The 21,120-nt window shown below is 45.1% G+C and overlaps 1 protein-coding gene across 1 annotated transcript in view; it reads right to left on the bottom strand.

Annotated features, from left to right (window-relative positions):
• The window catches only part of LOC135561963 (calcium/calmodulin-dependent protein kinase type II delta 2 chain-like), a 60,662-nt gene extending 39,949 nt beyond the window's left edge, over nt 1–20,713 (bottom strand). Inside the window, exons 1-3 of the mRNA XM_065004492.1 lie at nt 20,695–20,713; nt 20,463–20,503; nt 695–778 (exon numbers count right to left, since the gene is read on the bottom strand). Coding sequence (XP_064860564.1) covers nt 695–778; nt 20,463–20,503; nt 20,695–20,713 — 144 coding nt within the window. The remainder of the gene's footprint in view (nt 1–694; nt 779–20,462; nt 20,504–20,694) is intronic.
• Nucleotides 20,714–21,120: the final 407 nt, after the last annotated feature.

Raw genomic sequence — 21,120 nt, 5'->3', positions numbered from 1 at the left:
GTGTAGTATGTACCAGTGATGAGGAGGGAGTAGAGGGAGGTATGGAGGGTGTAGTATGTACCAGTGATGAGGAGGGAGGTATGGAGGGTGTAGTATGTACCAGTGATGAGGAGGGAGTAGAGGGAGGTATGGAGGGTGTAGTATGTACCAGTGATGAGGAGGGAGTAGAGGGAGGTATGGAGGGTGTAGTATGTACCAGTGATGAGGAGGGAGTAGAGGGAGGTATGGAGGGTGTAGTATGTACCAGTGATGAGGAGGGAGTAGAGGGAGGTATGGAGGGTGTGGTATTTGCCAGTGATGAGGAGGAGGTATGGAGGTGTAGTATGTACCAGTGATGAGGAGGAGGTATGGAGGGTGTAGTATGTACCAGTGATGAGGAGGGAGTAGAGGGAGGTATGGAGGGTGTAGTATGTACCAGTGATGAGGAGGGAGTAGAGGGAGGTATGGAGGGTGTGGTATGTACCAGTGATGAGGAGGGAGTAGAGGGAGGTATTGAGGGTGTAGTATGTACCAGTGATGAGGAGGGAGGTATGGAGGGTGTAGTATGTACCAGTGATGAGGAGGGAGTAGAGGGAGGTATGGAGGGTGTAGTATGTACCAGTGATGAGGAGGGAGTAGAGGGAGGTATGGAGGGTGTGGTATGTACCAGTGATGAGGAGGGAGTAGAGGGAGGTATTGAGGGTGTAGTATGTACCAGTGCTGGGGTTAAGCTGGTGTCTTTAGGACTGGTCACTGTGTTGGCTTTAGGACTGGTCACTGTGTTGGCTTTGTTGTTCGCCTGTAAAAGCAAGTAGTGTAGAGGGAAAATCACACATCACAAACCTGACCTGACCTGACCTGGGTCAACTTTTATTTAGCTTTTAGCATTACCTGTACAATGGAACCAACAGACAGACAGTCCCCTAATGGTTTTATAGTGTATATAGATCCTACAGGGTTCAATAGACAGGACGATCTATACCAGAGTACTGAGACAGGGCTATCTATACCAGAGTACTGAGACAGGGCTATCTATACCAGAGTACTGAGACAGGACTATCTATACCAGAGTACTGACACAGGGCTATCTATACCAGAGTACTGAGACAGGGCTATCTATACCAGAGACAGGGCTACCTATACCAGAGTACTGAGACAGGACTATCTATACCAGAGTACTGAGACAGGACTATCTATACCAGAGTACTGAGACAGGGCTATCTATACCAGAGTACTGAGACAGGGCTATCTATACCAGAGTACTGAGACAGGACTATCTATACCAGAGTACTGAGACAGGGCTATCTATACCAGAGTACTGACACAGGACTATCTATACCAGAGTACTGAGACAGGGCTATCTATACCAGAGTACTGACACAGGGCTATCTATACCAGAGTACTGAGACTGGGCTATCTATACCAGAGTACTGAGACAGGGCTATCTATACCAGAGTACTGAGACAGGACTATCTATACCAGAGTACTGAGACAGGACTATCTATACCAGAGTACTGAGACAGGGCTATCTATACCAGAGTACTGAGACAGGACTATCTATACCAGAGTACTGACACATGGCTATCTATACCAGAGTACTGACAAAGGACTATCTATACCAGAGTACTGACACAGGGCTATCTATACCAGAGTACTGAGACAGGGCTATCTATACCAGAGTACTGAGACAGGGCTATCTATACCAGAGTACAGAGATGGACTGACACAGGACTATCTATACCAGAGTACAGAGATGGACTGACACAGGACTATCTATACCAGAGTAATGAGACTGGACTATCTATACCAGAGTACTGAGACAGGGCTATCTATACCAGAGTACTGAGACAGGACTATCTATACCAGAGTACTGACACAGGGCTATCTATACCAGAGTACTGAGACAGGGCTATCTATACCAGAGTACTGACAAAGCTCTGACACAGGGCTATCTATACCAGAGTACTGACACAGGGCTATCTATACCAGAGTACTGACAAAGCTCTGACACAGGGCTATCTATACCAGAGTACTGAGACAGGACTATCTATACCAGAGTACTGAGACAGGGCTATCTATACCAGAGTACTGAGACAGGGCTATCTATACCAGAGTACTGACACAGGGCTATCTATACCAGAGTACTGAGACAGGGCTATCTATACCAGAGTACTGACACAGGGCTATCTATACCAGAGTACTGAGACAGGGCTATCTATACCAGAGTACTGAGACAGGACTATCTATACCAGAGTACTGACACATGGCTATCTATACCAGAGTACTGACAAAGGACTATCTATACCAGAGTACTGACACAGGGCTATCTATACCAGAGTACTGAGACAGGGCTATCTATACCAGAGTACTGAGACAGGGCTATCTATACCAGAGTACAGAGATGGACTGACACAGGACTATCTATACCAGAGTACAGAGATGGACTGACACAGGACTATCTATACCAGAGTAATGAGACTGGACTATCTATACCAGAGTACTGAGACAGGGCTATCTATACCAGAGTACTGAGACAGGACTATCTATACCAGAGTACTGACACAGGGCTATCTATACCAGAGTACTGAGACAGGGCTATCTATACCAGAGTACTGACAAAGCTCTGACACAGGGCTATCTATACCAGAGTACTGACACAGGGCTATCTATACCAGAGTACTGACAAAGCTCTGACACAGGGCTATCTATACCAGAGTACTGAGACAGGACTATCTATACCAGAGTACTGAGACAGGGCTATCTATACCAGAGTACTGAGACAGGGCCATCTATACCAGAGTACTGACACAGGGCTATCTATACCAGAGTACTGAGACAGGGCTATCTATACCAGAGTACTGACACAGGGCTATCTATACCAGAGTACTGACACAGGGCTATCTATACCAGAGTACTGACACAGGGCTATCTATACCAGAGTACTGAGACAGGGCTATCTATACCCAGAGTACTGACACAGGGCTATCTATACCAGAGTACTGACACAGGGCTATCTATACCAGAGCAATGAGACTGGACTATCTATACCAGAGTACTGACACAGGGCTATCTATACCAGAGTACTGACACAGGACTATCTATACCAGAGTACTGACACAGGACTATCTATACCAGGGTACTGAGACAGGACTATCTATACCAGAGTACTGAGACAGGGCTATCTATACCAAAGTAATGAGATAGGGCTATCTATACCAGAGTAATGAGACTGGACTATCTATACCAGAGTACTGACACAGGACTATCTATACCAGACTACTGACACAGGGCTATCTATACCAGAGTACAGAGATGGACTGACACAGGACTATCTATACCAGAGTACTGAGACAGGACTATCTATACCAGAGTACTGAGACAGGACTATCTATACCAGAGTACTGAGACAGGGCTGTCTATACCAGAGTACTGACACAGGGCTATCTATTCCAGAGTACTGACACAGGGCTATCTATACCAGAGTACTGACACAGGGCTATCTATACCAGAGTACTGACAAAGCTCTGACACAGGGCTATCTATACCAGAGTACTGACACAGGGCTATCTATACCAGAGTACTGAGACAGGGCTATCTATACCAGAGTACTGACAAAGCTCTGACACAGGGCTATCTATACCAGAGTACTGACACAGGGCTATCTATACCAGAGTACTGACAAAGCTCTGACACAGGGCTATCTATACCAGAGTACTGACACAGGGCTATCTATACCAGAGTACTGACACAGCGCTATCTATACCAGAGTACTGACAAAGCCTGACACAGGGCTATCTATACCAGAGTACTGAGACAGGGCTATCTATACCAGAGTACTGAGACATGACTATCTATACCAGAGTACTGAGACAGGGCTATCTATACCAGAGTACTGAGACAGGGCTATCTATACCAGAGTACTGAGACAGGGCTATCTATACCAGAGTACTGACACAGGACTATCTATACCAGAGTACTGAGACAGGGCTATCTATACCAGAGTACTGACACAGGGCTATCTATACCAGAGTACTGAGACTGGGCTATCTATACCAGAGTACTGAGACAGGGCTATCTATACCAGAGTACTGAGACAGGACTATCTATACCAGAGTACTGAGACAGGACTATCTATACCAGACTACTGAGACAGGGCTATCTATACCAGAGTACTGAGACATGACTATCTATACCAGAGTACTGACACAGGGCTATCTATACCAGAGTACTGGCACAGGACTATCTATACCAGAGTACTGACACAGGGCTATCTATACCAGAGTACTGACACAGGGCTATCTATACCAGAGTACTGAGACAGAGCTATCTATACCAGAGTACTGAGACAGGGCTATCTATACCAGAGTACAGAGATGGACTGACACAGGACTATCTATACCAGAGTACTGAGACAGGGCTATCTATACCAGAGTACTGAGACAGGACTATCTATACCAGAGTACTGACACAGGGCTATCTATACCAGAGTACTGAGACAGGGCTATCTATACCAGAGTAGTGACACAGGGCTAACTATACCAGAGTACTGAGACAGGGCTATCTATACCAGAGTACTGAGACAGGGCTATCTATACCAGAGTACTGAGACAGGGCTATCTATACCAGAGTACTGAGACAGGGCTATCTATACCAGAGTACTGAGACAGGACTATCTATACCAGAGTACTGAGACAGGGCTATCTATACCAGAGTACTGACACAGGACTATCTATACCAGAGTACTGAGACAGGGCTATCTATACCAGAGTACTGACACAGGGCTATCTATACCAGAGTACTGAGACTGGGCTATCTATACCAGAGTACTGAGACAGGGCTATCTATACCAGAGTACTGAGACAGGACTATCTATACCAGAGTACTGAGACAGGACTATCTATACCAGAGTACTGAGACAGGGCTATCTATACCAGAGTACTGAGACAGGACTATCTATACCAGAGTACTGACACATGGCTATCTATACCAGAGTACTGACACAGGACTATCTATACCAGAGTACTGACACAGGGCTATCTATACCAGAGTACTGACACAGGGCTATCTATACCAGAGTACTGAGACAGGGCTATCTATACCAGAGTACTGAGACAGGGCTATCTATACCAGAGTACAGAGATGGACTGACACAGGACTATCTATACCAGAGTACAGAGATGGACTGACACAGGACTATCTATACCAGAGTACTGACACAGGGCTATCTATACCAGAGTACTGAGACAGGGCTATCTATACCAGAGTACTGACAAAGCTCTGACACAGGGCTATCTATACCAGAGTACTGACACAGGGCTATCTATACCAGAGTACTGACAAAGCTCTGACACAGGGCTATCTATACCAGAGTACTGAGACAGGACTATCTATACCAGAGTACTGAGACAGGGCTATCTATACCAGAGTACTGAGACAGGGCTATCTATACCAGAGTACTGACACAGGGCTATCTATACCAGAGTACTGAGACAGGGCTATCTATACCAGAGTACTGACACAGGGCTATCTATACCAGAGTACTGACACAGGGCTATCTATACCAGAGTACTGACACAGGGCTATCTATACCAGAGTACTGAGACAGGGCTATCTATACCAGAGTACTGACACAGGGCTATCTATACCAGAGTACTGACACAGGGCTATCTATACCAGAGCAATGAGACTGGACTATCTATACCAGAGTACTGACACAGGGCTATCTATACCAGAGTACTGACACAGGACTATCTATACCAGAGTACTGACACAGGACTATCTATACCAGGGTACTGAGACAGGACTATCTATACCAGAGTACTGAGACAGGGCTATCTATACCAAAGTAATGAGATAGGGCTATCTATACCAGAGTAATGAGACTGGACTATCTATACCAGAGTACTGACACAGGACTATCTATACCAGACTACTGACACAGGGCTATCTATACCAGAGTACAGAGATGGACTGACACAGGACTATCTATACCAGAGTACTGAGACAGGACTATCTATACCAGAGTACTGAGACAGGACTATCTATACCAGAGTACTGAGACAGGGCTGTCTATACCAGAGTACTGACACAGGGCTATCTATTCCAGAGTACTGACACAGGGCTATCTATACCAGAGTACTGACACAGGGCTATCTATACCAGAGTACTGACAAAGCTCTGACACAGGGCTATCTATACCAGAGTACTGACACAGGGCTATCTATACCAGAGTACTGAGACAGGGCTATCTATACCAGAGTACTGACAAAGCTCTGACACAGGGCTATCTATACCAGAGTACTGACACAGGGCTATCTATACCAGAGTACTGACAAAGCTCTGACACAGGGCTATCTATACCAGAGTACTGACACAGGGCTATCTATACCAGAGTACTGACACAGCTATCTATACCAGAGTACTGACAAAGCTCTGACACAGGGCTATCTATACCAGAGTACTGAGACAGGGCTATCTATACCAGAGTACTGAGACATGACTATCTATACCAGAGTACTGAGACAGGGCTATCTATACCAGAGTACTGAGACAGGGCTATCTATACCAGAGTACTGAGACAGGGCTATCTATACCAGAGTACTGACACAGGACTATCTATACCAGAGTACTGAGACAGGGCTATCTATACCAGAGTACTGACACAGGGCTATCTATACCAGAGTACTGAGACTGGGCTATCTATACCAGAGTACTGAGACAGGGCTATCTATACCAGAGTACTGAGACAGGACTATCTATACCAGAGTACTGAGACAGGACTATCTATACCAGACTACTGAGACAGGGCTATCTATACCAGAGTACTGAGACATGACTATCTATACCAGAGTACTGACACAGGGCTATCTATACCAGAGTACTGGCACAGGACTATCTATACCAGAGTACTGACACAGGGCTATCTATACCAGAGTACTGACACAGGGCTATCTATACCAGAGTACTGAGACAGAGCTATCTATACCAGAGTACTGAGACAGGGCTATCTATACCAGAGTACAGAGATGGACTGACACAGGACTATCTATACCAGAGTACTGAGACAGGGCTATCTATACCAGAGTACTGAGACAGGACTATCTATACCAGAGTACTGACACAGGGCTATCTATACCAGAGTACTGAGACAGGGCTATCTATACCAGAGTAGTGACACAGGGCTAACTATACCAGAGTACTGAGACAGGGCTATCTATACCAGAGTACTGAGACAGGGCTATCTATACCAGAGTACTGACACAGGGCTATCTATACCAGAGTACTGAGACAGGGCTATCTATACCAGAGTACTGACACAGGGCTATCTATACCAGAGTACTGAGACTGGGCTATCTATACCAGAGTACTGAGACAGGGCTATCTATACCAGAGTACTGAGACAGGACTATCTATACCAGAGTACTGAGACAGGACTATCTATACCAGACTACTGAGACAGGGCTATCTATACCAGAGTACTGAGACAGGACTATCTATACCAGAGTACTGACACAGGGCTATCTATACCAGAGTACTGGCACAGGACTATCTATACCAGAGTACTGACACAGGGCTATCTATACCAGAGTACTGACACAGGGCTATCTATACCAGAGTACTGAGACAGAGCTATCTATACCAGAGTACTGAGACAGGGCTATCTATACCAGAGTACAGCGATGGACTGACACAGGACTATCTATACCAGAGTACAGAGATGGACTGACACAGGACTATCTATACCAGAGTACTGAGACAGGGCTATCTATACCAGAGTACTGAGACAGGACTATCTATACCAGAGTACTGACACAGGGCTATCTATACCAGAGTACTGAGACAGGGCTATCTATACCAGAGTAGTGACACAGGGCTATCTATACCAGAGTACTGAGACAGGGCTATCTATACCAGAGTACTGAGACAGGGCTATCTATACCAGAGTACTGACACAGGGCTATCTATACCAGAGTACTGAGACAGGGCTATCTATACCAGAGTACTGAGACAGGGCTATCTATACCAGAGTACTGACACAGGGCTATCTATACCAGAGTACTGAGACAGGGCTATCTATAACAGAGTACTGACACAGGGCTATCTATACCAGAGTACTGACACGGGGCTATCTATACCAGAGTAATGAGACTGGACTATCTATACCAGAGTACTGACACAGGGCTATCTATACCGGAGTAATGAGACAGGGCTATCTATACCAGAGTAATGAGAATGGACTATCTATACCAGAGTACTGACACAGGACTATCTATACCAGGCTACTGACACCGGGCTATCTATACCAGAGTACAGAGATGGACTGACACAGGACTATCTATACCAGAGTACTGAGACAGGACTATCTATACCAGAGTACTGAGACAGGGCTATCTATACCAGAGTACTGAGACAGGACTATCTATACCAGAGTACTGAGACAGGGCTATCTATACCAGAGTACTGAGACAGGACTATCTATACCAGAGTACTGAGACAGGACTATCTATACCAGAGTACTAAGACAGGGCTATCTATACCAGAGTACTGACACAGGGCTATCTATACCAGAGTACTGAGACAGGGCTATCTATACCAGAGTACTGAGACAGGGCTATCTATACCAGAGTACTGACAAAGCTCTGACACAGGGCTATCTATACCAGAGTACTGACACAGGGCTATCTATACCAGAGTACTGACAAAGCTCTGACACAGGGCTATCTATACCAGAGTACTGACACAGGGCTATCTATACCAGAGTACTGACAAAGCTCTGACACAGGGTTATCTATACCAGAGTACTGAGACAGGACTATCTATACCAGAGTACTGAGACAGGACTATCTATACCAGAGTACTGAGACAGGGCTATCTATACCAGAGTACTGACACAGGGCTATCTATACCAGAGTACTGACACAGGGCTATCTATACCAGAGTACTGACACAGGGCTATCTATACCAGAGTACTGACAAAGCTCTGACACAGGGCTATCTATACCAGAGTACTGAGACAGGGCTATCTATACCAGAGTACTGAGACAGGGCTATCTATACCAGAGTACTGACAAAGCTCTGACACAGGGCTATCTATACCAGAGTACTGACACAGGGCTATCTATACCAGAGTACTGACAAAGCTCTGACACAGGGCTATCTATACCAGAGTACTGAGACAGGACTATCTATACCAGAGTACTGAGACAGGACTATCTATACCAGAGTACTGAGACAGGGCTATCTATACCAGAGTACTGACACAGGGCTATCTATACCAGAGTACTGACACAGGGCTATCTATACCAGAGTACTGACAAAGCTCTGACACAGGGCTATCTATACCAGAGTACTGAGACAGGGCTATCTATACCAGACTACTGAGACAGGACTATCTATACCAGAGTACTGACACAGGGCTATCTATACCAGAGTACTGAAACAGGACTATCTATACCAGAGTACTGACACAGGGCTATCTATACCAGAGTACTGACACAGGGCTATCTATACAAGAGTACTGAGACAGGGCTATCTATACCAGAGTACTGAGACAGGGCTATCTATACCAGAGTACAGAGATGGACTGACACAGGGCTATCTATACCAGAGTACTGACACAGGGCTATCTATACAAGAGTACTGAGACAGGGCTATCTATACCAGAGTACTGACACAGGGCTATCTATACCAGAGTACTGAGACTGGGCTATCTATACCAGAGTACTGAGACAGGGCTATCTATACCAGAGTACTGAGACAGGACTATCTATACCAGAGTACTGAGACAGGACTATCTATACCAGACTACTGAGACAGGGCTATCTATACCAGAGTACTGAGACATGACTATCTATACCAGAGTACTGACACAGGGCTATCTATACCAGAGTACTGGCACAGGACTATCTATACCAGAGTACTGACACAGGGCTATCTATACCAGAGTACTGACACAGGGCTATCTATACCAGAGTACTGAGACAGAGCTATCTATACCAGAGTACTGAGACAGGGCTATCTATACCAGAGTACAGAGATGGACTGACACAGGACTATCTATACCAGAGTACTGAGACAGGGCTATCTATACCAGAGTACTGAGACAGGACTATCTATACCAGAGTACTGACACAGGGCTATCTATACCAGAGTACTGAGACAGGGCTATCTATACCAGAGTACTGAAACAGGGCTATCTATACCAGAGTACTGACACGGGGCTATCTATACCAGAGTAATGAGACTGGACTATCTATACCAGAGTACTGACACAGGGCTATCTATACCGGAGTAATGAGACAGGGCTATCTATACCAGAGTAATGAGAATGGACTATCTATACCAGAGTACTGACACAGGACTATCTATACCAGGCTACTGACACCGGGCTATCTATACCAGAGTACAGAGATGGACTGACACAGGACTATCTATACCAGAGTACTGAGACAGGACTATCTATACCAGAGTACTGAGACAGGGCTATCTATACCAGAGTACTGAGACAGGACTATCTATACCAGAGTACTGAGACAGGGCTATCTATACCAGAGTACTGAGACAGGACTATCTATACCAGAGTACTGAGACAGGACTATCTATACCAGAGTACTAAGACAGGGCTATCTATACCAGAGTACTGACACAGGGCTATCTATACCAGAGTACTGAGACAGGGCTATCTATACCAGAGTACTGAGACAGGGCTATCTATACCAGAGTACTGACAAAGCTCTGACACAGGGCTATCTATACCAGAGTACTGACACAGGGCTATCTATACCAGAGTACTGACAAAGCTCTGACACAGGGCTATCTATACCAGAGTACTGACACAGGGCTATCTATACCAGAGTACTGACAAAGCTCTGACACAGGGTTATCTATACCAGAGTACTGAGACAGGACTATCTATACCAGAGTACTGAGACAGGACTATCTATACCAGAGTACTGAGACAGGGCTATCTATACCAGAGTACTGACACAGGGCTATCTATACCAGAGTACTGACACAGGGCTATCTATACCAGAGTACTGACACAGGGCTATCTATACCAGAGTACTGACAAAGCTCTGACACAGGGCTATCTATACCAGAGTACTGAGACAGGGCTATCTATACCAGAGTACTGAGACAGGGCTATCTATACCAGAGTACTGACAAAGCTCTGACACAGGGCTATCTATACCAGAGTACTGACACAGGGCTATCTATACCAGAGTACTGACAAAGCTCTGACACAGGGCTATCTATACCAGAGTACTGAGACAGGACTATCTATACCAGAGTACTGAGACAGGACTATCTATACCAGAGTACTGAGACAGGGCTATCTATACCAGAGTACTGACACAGGGCTATCTATACCAGAGTACTGACACAGGGCTATCTATACCAGAGTACTGACAAAGCTCTGACACAGGGCTATCTATACCAGAGTACTGAGACAGGGCTATCTATACCAGACTACTGAGACAGGACTATCTATACCAGAGTACTGACACAGGGCTATCTATACCAGAGTACTGAAACAGGACTATCTATACCAGAGTACTGACACAGGGCTATCTATACCAGAGTACTGACACAGGGCTATCTATACAAGAGTACTGAGACAGGGCTATCTATACCAGAGTACTGAGACAGGGCTATCTATACCAGAGTACAGAGATGGACTGACACAGGACTATCTATACCAGAGTACAGAGATGGACTGACACAGGACTATCTATACCAGAGTAATGAGACTGGACTATCTATACCAGAGTACTGAGACAGGGCTCTCTATACCAGAGTACTGAGACAGGACTATCTATACCAGAGTACTGACACAGGGCTATCTATACCAGAGTACTGAGACAGGGCTATCTATACCAGAGTACTGACACAGGGCTATCTATACCAGAGTACTGACACAGGGCTATCTATACCAGAGTACTGACAAAGCTCTGACACAGGGCTATCTATACCAGAGTACTGAGACAGGGCTATCTATACCAGAGTACTGAGACAGGGCTATCTATACCAGAGTACTGACAAAGCTCTGACACAGGGCTATCTATACCAGAGTACTGACACAGGGCTATCTATACCAGAGTACTGACAAAGCTCTGACACAGGGCTATCTATACCAGAGTACTGAGACAGGACTATCTATACCAGAGTACTGAGACAGAACTATCTATACCAGAGTACTGAGACAGGGCTATCTATACCAGAGTACTGACACAGGGCTATCTATACCAGAGTACTGACACAGGGCTATCTATACCAGAGTACTGACACAGGGCTATCTATACCAGAGTACTGACAAAGCTCTGACACAGGGCTATCTATACCAGAGTACTGAGACAGGGCTATCTATACCAGACTACTGAGACAGGACTATCTATACCAGAGTACTGACACAGGGCTATCTATACCAGAGTACTGAAACAGGACTATCTATACCAGAGTACTGACACAGGGCTATCTATACCAGAGTACTGACACAGGGCTATCTATACCAGAGTACTGACACAGGGCTATCTATACCAGAGTACTGAGACAGGGCTATCTATACCAGAGTACTGACACAGGGCTATCTATACCAGAGTACTGACACAGGGCTATCTATACCAGAGTAATGAGACTGGACTATCTATACCAGAGTACTGACACAGGGCTATCTATACCAGAGTACTGACAAAGGACTATCTATACCAGAGTACTGACACAGGACTATCTATACCAGGGTACTGAGACAGGACTATCTATACCAGAGTACTGAGACAGGGCTATCTATACCAGAGTAATGAGATAGGGCTATCTATACCAGAGTAATGAGACTGGACTATCTATACCAGAGTACTGACACAGGACTATCTATACCAGACTACTGACACAGGGCTATCTATACCAGAGTACAGAGATGGACTGACACAGGACTATCTATACCAGAGTACTGAGACAGGACTATCTATACCAGAGTACTGAGACAGGACTATCTATACCAGAGTACTGAGACAGGGCTGTCTATACCAGAGTACTGACACAGGGCTATCTATTCCAGAGTACTGACACAGGGCTATCTATACCAGAGTACTGACACAGGGCTATCTATACCAGAGTACTGACAAAGCTCTGACACAGGGCTATCTATACCAGAGTACTGACACAGGGCTATCTATACCAGAGTACTGAGACAGGGCTATCTATACCAGAGTACTGACAAAGCTCTGACACAGGGCTATCTATACCAGAGTACTGACACAGGGCTATCTATACCAGAGTACTGACAAAGCTCTGACACAGGGCTATCTATACCAGAGTACTGACACAGGGCTATCTATACCAGAGTACTGACACAGCGCTATCTATACCAGAGTACTGACAAAGCTCTGACACAGGGCTATCTATACCAGAGTACTGAGACAGGGCTATCTATACCAGAGTACTGAGACATGACTATCTATACCAGAGTACTGAGACAGGGCTATCTATACCAGAGTACTGAGACAGGGCTATCTATACCAGAGTACTGAGACAGGGCTATCTATACCAGAGTACTGACACAGGACTATCTATACCAGAGTACTGAGACAGGGCTATCTATACCAGAGTACTGACACAGGGCTATCTATACCAGAGTACTGAGACTGGGCTATCTATACCAGAGTACTGAGACAGGGCTATCTATACCAGAGTACTGAGACAGGACTATCTATACCAGAGTACTGAGACAGGACTATCTATACCAGACTACTGAGACAGGGCTATCTATACCAGAGTACTGAGACATGACTATCTATACCAGAGTACTGACACAGGGCTATCTATACCAGAGTACTGGCACAGGACTATCTATACCAGAGTACTGACACAGGGCTATCTATACCAGAGTACTGACACAGGGCTATCTATACCAGAGTACTGAGACAGAGCTATCTATACCAGAGTACTGAGACAGGGCTATCTATACCAGAGTAAAGAGATGGACTGACACAGGACTATCTATACCAGAGTACAGAGATGGACTGACACAGGACTATCTATACCAGAGTACTGAGACAGGGCTATCTATACCAGAGTACTGAGACAGGACTATCTATACCAGAGTACTGACACAGGGCTATCTATACCAGAGTACTGAGACAGGGCTATCTATACCAGAGTAGTGACACAGGGCTAACTATACCAGAGTACTGAGACAGGGCTATCTATACCAGAGTACTGAGACAGGGCTATCTATACCAGAGTACTGACACAGGGCTATCTATACCAGAGTACTGAGACAGGGCTATCTATACCAGAGTACTGACACAGGGCTATCTATACCAGAGTACTGAGACTGGGCTATCTATACCAGAGTACTGAGACAGGGCTATCTATACCAGAGTACTGAGACAGGACTATCTATACCAGAGTACTGAGACAGGACTATCTATACCAGACTACTGAGACAGGGCTATCTATACCAGAGTACTGAGACAGGACTATCTATACCAGAGTACTGACACAGGGCTATCTATACCAGAGTACTGGCACAGGACTATCTATACCAGAGTACTGACACAGGGCTATCTATACCAGAGTACTGACACAGGGCTATCTATACCAGAGTACTGAGACAGAGCTATCTATACCAGAGTACTGAGACAGGGCTATCTATACCAGAGTACAGAGATGGACTGACACAGGACTATCTATACCAGAGTACAGAGATGGACTGACACAGGACTATCTATACCAGAGTACTGAGACAGGGCTATCTATACCAGAGTACTGAGACAGGACTATCTATACCAGAGTACTGACACAGGGCTATCTATACCAGAGTACTGAGACAGGGCTATCTATACCAGAGTAGTGACACAGGGCTATCTATACCAGAGTACTGAGACAGGGCTATCTATACCAGAGTACTGAGACAGGGCTATCTATACCAGAGTACTGACACAGGGCTATCTATACCAGAGTACTGAGACAGGGCTATCTATACCAGAGTACTGAGACAGGGCTATCTATACCAGAGTACTGACACAGGGCTATCTATACCAGAGTACTGAGACAGGGCTATCTATAACAGAGTACTGACACAGGGCTATCTATACCAGAGTACTGACACGGGGCTATCTATACCAGAGTAATGAGACTGGACTATCTATACCAGAGTACTGACACAGGGCTATCTATACCAGAGTAATGAGACAGGGCTATCTATACCAGAGTAATGAGAATGGACTATCTATACCAGAGTACTGACACAGGACTATCTATACCAGGCTACTGACACCGGGCTATCTATACCAGAGTACAGAGATGGACTGACACAGGACTATCTATACCAGAGTACTGAGACAGGACTATCTATACCAGAGTACTGAGACAGGGCTATCTATACCAGAGTACTGAGACAGGACTATCTATACCAGAGTACTGAGACAGGGCTATCTATACCAGAGTACTGAGACAGGACTATCTATACCAGAGTACTGAGACAGGACTATCTATACCAGAGTACTAAGACAGGGCTATCTATACCAGAGTACTGACACAGGGCTATCTATACCAGAGTACTGAGACAGGGCTATCTATACCAGAGTACTGAGACAGGGCTATCTATACCAGAGTACTGACAAAGCTCTGACACAGGGCTATCTATACCAGAGTACTGACACAGGGCTATCTATACCAGAGTACTGACAAAGCTCTGACACAGGGCTATCTATACCAGAGTACTGACACAGGGCTATCTATACCAGAGTACTGACAAAGCTCTGACACAGGGTTATCTATACCAGAGTACTGAGACAGGACTATCTATACCAGAGTACTGAGACAGGACTATCTATACCAGAGTACTGAGACAGGGCTATCTATACCAGAGTACTGACACAGGGCTATCTATACCAGAGTACTGACACAGGGCTATCTATACCAGAGTACTGACACAGGGCTATCTATACCAGAGTACTGACAAAGCTCTGACACAGGGCTATCTATACCAGAGTACTGAGACAGGGCTATCTATACCAGAGTACTGAGACAGGGCTATCTATACCAGAGTACTGACAAAGCTCTGACACAGGGCTATCTATACCAGAGTACTGACACAGGGCTATCTATACCAGAGTACTGACAAAGCTCTGACACAGGGCTATCTATACCAGAGTACTGAGACAGGACTATCTATACCAGAGTACTGAGACAGGACTATCTATACCAGAGTACTGAGACAGGGCTATCTATACCAGAGTACTGACACAGGGCTATCTATACCAGAGTACTGACACAGGGCTATCTATACCAGAGTACTGACACAGGGCTATCTATACCAGAGTACTGACAAAGCTCTGACACAGGGCTATCTATACCAGAGTACTGAGACAGGGCTATCTATACCAGACTACTGAGACAGGACTATCTATACCAGAGTACTGACACAGGGCTATCTATACCAGAGTACTGAAACAGGACTATCTATACCAGAGTACTGACACAGGGCTATCTATACCAGAGTACTGACACAGGGCTATCTATACAAGAGTACTGAGACAGGGCTATCTATACCAGAGTACTGAGACAGGGCTATCTATACCAGAGTACAGAGATGGACTGACACAGGACTATCTATACCAGAGTACAGAGATGGACTGACACAGGACTATCTATACCAGAGTAATGAGACTGGACTATCTATACCAGAGTACTGAGACAGGGCTCTCTATACCAGAGTACTGAGACAGGACTATCTATACCAGAGTACTGACACAGGGCTATCTATACCAGAGTACTGAGACAGGGCTATCTATACCAGAGTACTGACACAGGGCTATCTATACCAGAGTACTGACACAGGGCTATCTATACCAGAGTACTGACAAAGCTCTGACACAGGGCTATCTATACCCAGAGTACTGAGACAGGGCTATCTATACCAGAGTACTGAGACAGGGCTATCTATACCAGAGTACTGACAAAGCTCTGACACAGGGCTATCTATACCAGAGTACTGACACAGGGCTATCTATACCAGAGTACTGACAAAGCTCTGACACAGGGCTATCTATACCAGAGTACTGAGACAGGACTATCTATACCAGAGTACTGAGACAGAACTATCTATACCAGAGTACTGAGACAGGGCTATCTATACCAGAGTACTGACACAGGGCTATCTATACCAGAGTACTGACACAGGGCTATCTATACCAGAGTACTGACACAGGGCTATCTATACCAGAGTACTGACAAAGCTCTGACACAGGGCTATCTATACCAGAGTACTGAGACAGGGCTATCTATACCAGACTACTGAGACAGGACTATCTATACCAGAGTACTGACACAGGGCTATCTATACCAGAGTACTGAAACAGGACTATCTATACCAGAGTACTGACACAGGGCTATCTATACCAGAGTACTGACACAGGGCTATCTATACAAGAGTACTGAGACAGGGCTATCTATACCAGAGTACTGAGACAGGGCTATCTATACCAGAGTACAGAGATGGACTGACACAGGACTATCTATACCAGAGTACAGAGATGGACTGACACAGGACTATCTATACCAGAGTAATGAGACTGGACTATCTATACCAGAGTACTGAGACAGGGCTATCTATACCAGAGTACTGAGACAGGACTATCTATACCAGAGTACTGACACAGGGCTATCTATACCAGAGTACTGAGACAGGGCTATCTATACCAGAGTACTGACACAGGGCTATCTATACCAGAGTACTGAGACAGGGCTATCTATACCAGAGTACTGAGACAGGGCTATCTATACCAGAGTACTGACACAGGGCTATCTATACCAGAGTACTGAGACAGGGCTATCTATACCAGAGTACTGACAAAGGGCTATCTATACCAGAGTACTGAGACAGGGCTATCTATACCAGAGTACTGACACAGGGCTATCTATACCAGAGTACTGAGACAGGGCTATCTATACCAGAGTACTGACACAGGGCTATCTATACCAGAGTACTGACACATGGCTATCTATACCAGAGTAATGAGACTGGATTATCTATACCAGAGTACTGACACAGGGCTATCTATACCAGAGTACTGACACAGGACTATCTATACCAGAGTACTGACACAGGACTATCTATACCAGGGTACTGAGACAGGACTATCTATACCAGAGTACTGAGACAGGGCTATCTATACCAGAGTAATGAGACAGGGCTATATATACCAGAGTAATGAGACTGGACTATCTATACCAGAGTACTGACACAGGACTATCTATACCAGACTACTGACACAGGGCTATCTATACCAGAGTACAGAGATGGACTGACACAGGACTATCTATACCAGAGTACTGAGACAGGACTATCTATACCAGAGTACTGAGACAGGGCTATCTATACCAGAGTACTGAGACAGGACTATCTATACCAGAGTACTGAGACAGGGCTATCTATACCAGAGTACTGAGACAGGGCTATCTATACCAGAGTACTGACACAGGTCTATCTATACCAGAGTACTGACACAGGGCTATCTATACCAGAGTACTGACAAAGCTCTGACACAGGGCTATCTATACCAGAGTACTGACACAGGGCTATCTATACCAGAGTACTGAGACAGGGCTATCTATACCAGAGTACTGACAAAGCTCTGACACAGGGCTATCTATACCAGAGTACTGACACAGGGCTATCTATACCAGAGTACTGAGACAGGGCTATCTATACCAGAGTACTGACACAGGGCTATCTATACCAGAGTACTGAGACAGGGCTATCTATACCAGAGTACTGACACAGGGCTATCTATACCAGAGTACTGAGACAGGGCTATCTATACCAGAGTACTGACACAGGGCTATCTATACCAGAGTACTGAGACAGGGCTATCTATACCAGAGTACAGAGATGGACTGACACAGGACTATCTATACCAGAGTACTGAGACAGGGCTATCTATACCAGAGTACTGACACAGGACTATCTATACCAGAGTACTGACACAGGGCTATCTATACCAGAGTACTGAGACAGGGCTATCTATACCAGAGTACTGAGACAGGACTATCTATACCAGAGTACTGAGACAGGACTATCTATACCAGAGTACTGAGACAGGGCTATCTATACCAGAGTACTGAGACAGGGCTATCTATACCAGAGTACTGAGACAGGACTATCTATACCAGAGTACTGAGACAGGACTATCTATACCAGAGTACTGAGACAGGGCTATCTATACCAGAGTACTGAGACAGGGCTATCTATACCAGAGTACTGACACAGGACTATCTATACCAGAGTACTGAGACAGGGCTATCTATACCAGAGTACTGAGTCAGGACTATCTATACCAGAGTACTGAGATGGCAGAACTTAGTGACTACAGGAAACCAGAGACAAAACTACAGGAAATGGGAGGAGAGGTTAACAGGTTATCAGTGGTTACAGAAAAAAACACATGGCCAATCAGCATCCTACTCTCTATGTTACATTACAACAGACAGGGCCAATCAGCACCCTACTCTCTATGTTACATTACAACACACAGGACCAATCAGCACCCTACTCTCTATGTTACATTACAACACACAGGACCAATCAGCACCCTACTCTCTATGTTACATTACAAAACACAGGACCAATCAGCACCCTACTCTCTATGTTACATTACCAAAACACAGGGCCAATCAGCATCCTACTCTCTATGTTACATTACAACACACAGGACCAATCAGCACCCTACTCTCTATGTTACATTACAAAACACAGGACCAATCAGCACCCTACTCTCTATGTTACATTACAAAACACAGGACCAATCAGCACCCTACTCTCTATGTTACATTACCAAAACACAGGGCCAATCAGCACCCTACTCTCTATGTTACATTACAAAACACAGGACCAATCAGCACCCTACTCTCTATGTTACATTACAAAACACAGGACCAATCAGCACCCTACTCTCTATGTTACATTACCAAAACACAGGGCCAATCAGCACCCTACTCTCTATGTTACATTACAACACACAGGACCAATCAACACCCTACTCTCTAGTTAGTGCACTGCTTTCTACAGAGGGCCAATTAGCACCCTAATCTCTATGTTACATTAAAAGACAGAGGGCCAATCAACACCCTAATATCTAGTTAGTGCACTGCTTTCTTCGGAGGGCCAATCAGCACTCTACTCTCTATGTTAGTGCACTGCTTTCTGCAGAGGGCCAATCAGCACTCTACTCTCTATGTTAGTGCACTGCTTTCTGCAGAGGGCCAATCAGCAACCTACTCTCTATGTTAGTGCACTGCTTTCTGCAGAGGGCCAATCAGTACCCTACTCTCTATGTTAGTGCACTGCTTTCTTCAGAGGGCCAATCAGCATCCTACTCTCTATGTTAGTGCACTGTTTTCTGCAGAGGGCTCTGACCAAAGGTAGTGTACGACGTAGAGAAACAAAGGGAGCCATTTGGAACGCTGCCCCAGAAACTCACCTTGACGGCGTCAGCCTTCTTGTTCAGCAGACTCTTGACTGCTGTAGAGAGGAAAGAAGGAAGGAAGGAAGGAAGGAAGGAAGGAAGGAAGGAAGGAAGGAAGGAAGGAAGGAAGGAAGGAAGGAAGGAAGGAAGGAAGGAAGAGAGGGAGAGAGGGAGAGAGGGAGAGAGGGAGAGAGAAAGAGAGAGGAGGAGAGAAATAGAGAGGAAGGTTAACACCAGTGTTTCTCACAGAGACAGACAGCCTCCATAGTGCAACAGGACTGTGTTCATTAGACTCAAAACAAGAGGAAACGTTTTGAAACAACAACTAAATGGTTGAATCTGTCAAATGACAGAGACATGTTTCCTTGTGTTTCAAAACGTTTAAAATATACAGTGATATAAAAGTAATGGTATTAATGTCATGGTATTAAAGTCATGGTATTAAAGTCATGGTATTAAAGCCATGGTATTAAAGTCAGTATTAAAGTCAGTATTAAAGTCATGGTATTAAAGTCATGGTATTAAAGTCATGGTATTAAAGTCAGTATTAAAGTCATGGTATTAAAGTCAGTATTAAAGTCATGGTATTAAAGTCATGGTATTAAAGTCATGGTATTAAAGTCAGTATTAAAGTCATGGTATTAAAGTCATGGTATTAAAATCATGGTATTAA

The sequence above is a fragment of the Oncorhynchus nerka genome, linkage group LG18, assembly GCF_034236695.1.
Source record: "Oncorhynchus nerka isolate Pitt River linkage group LG18, Oner_Uvic_2.0, whole genome shotgun sequence".
Taxonomy (NCBI): Eukaryota; Metazoa; Chordata; class Actinopteri; order Salmoniformes; family Salmonidae; genus Oncorhynchus; species Oncorhynchus nerka.
The sequence above is the reverse complement of the archived record's forward strand: the minus strand, read 5'-3'. Positions and strand labels throughout refer to the sequence as shown.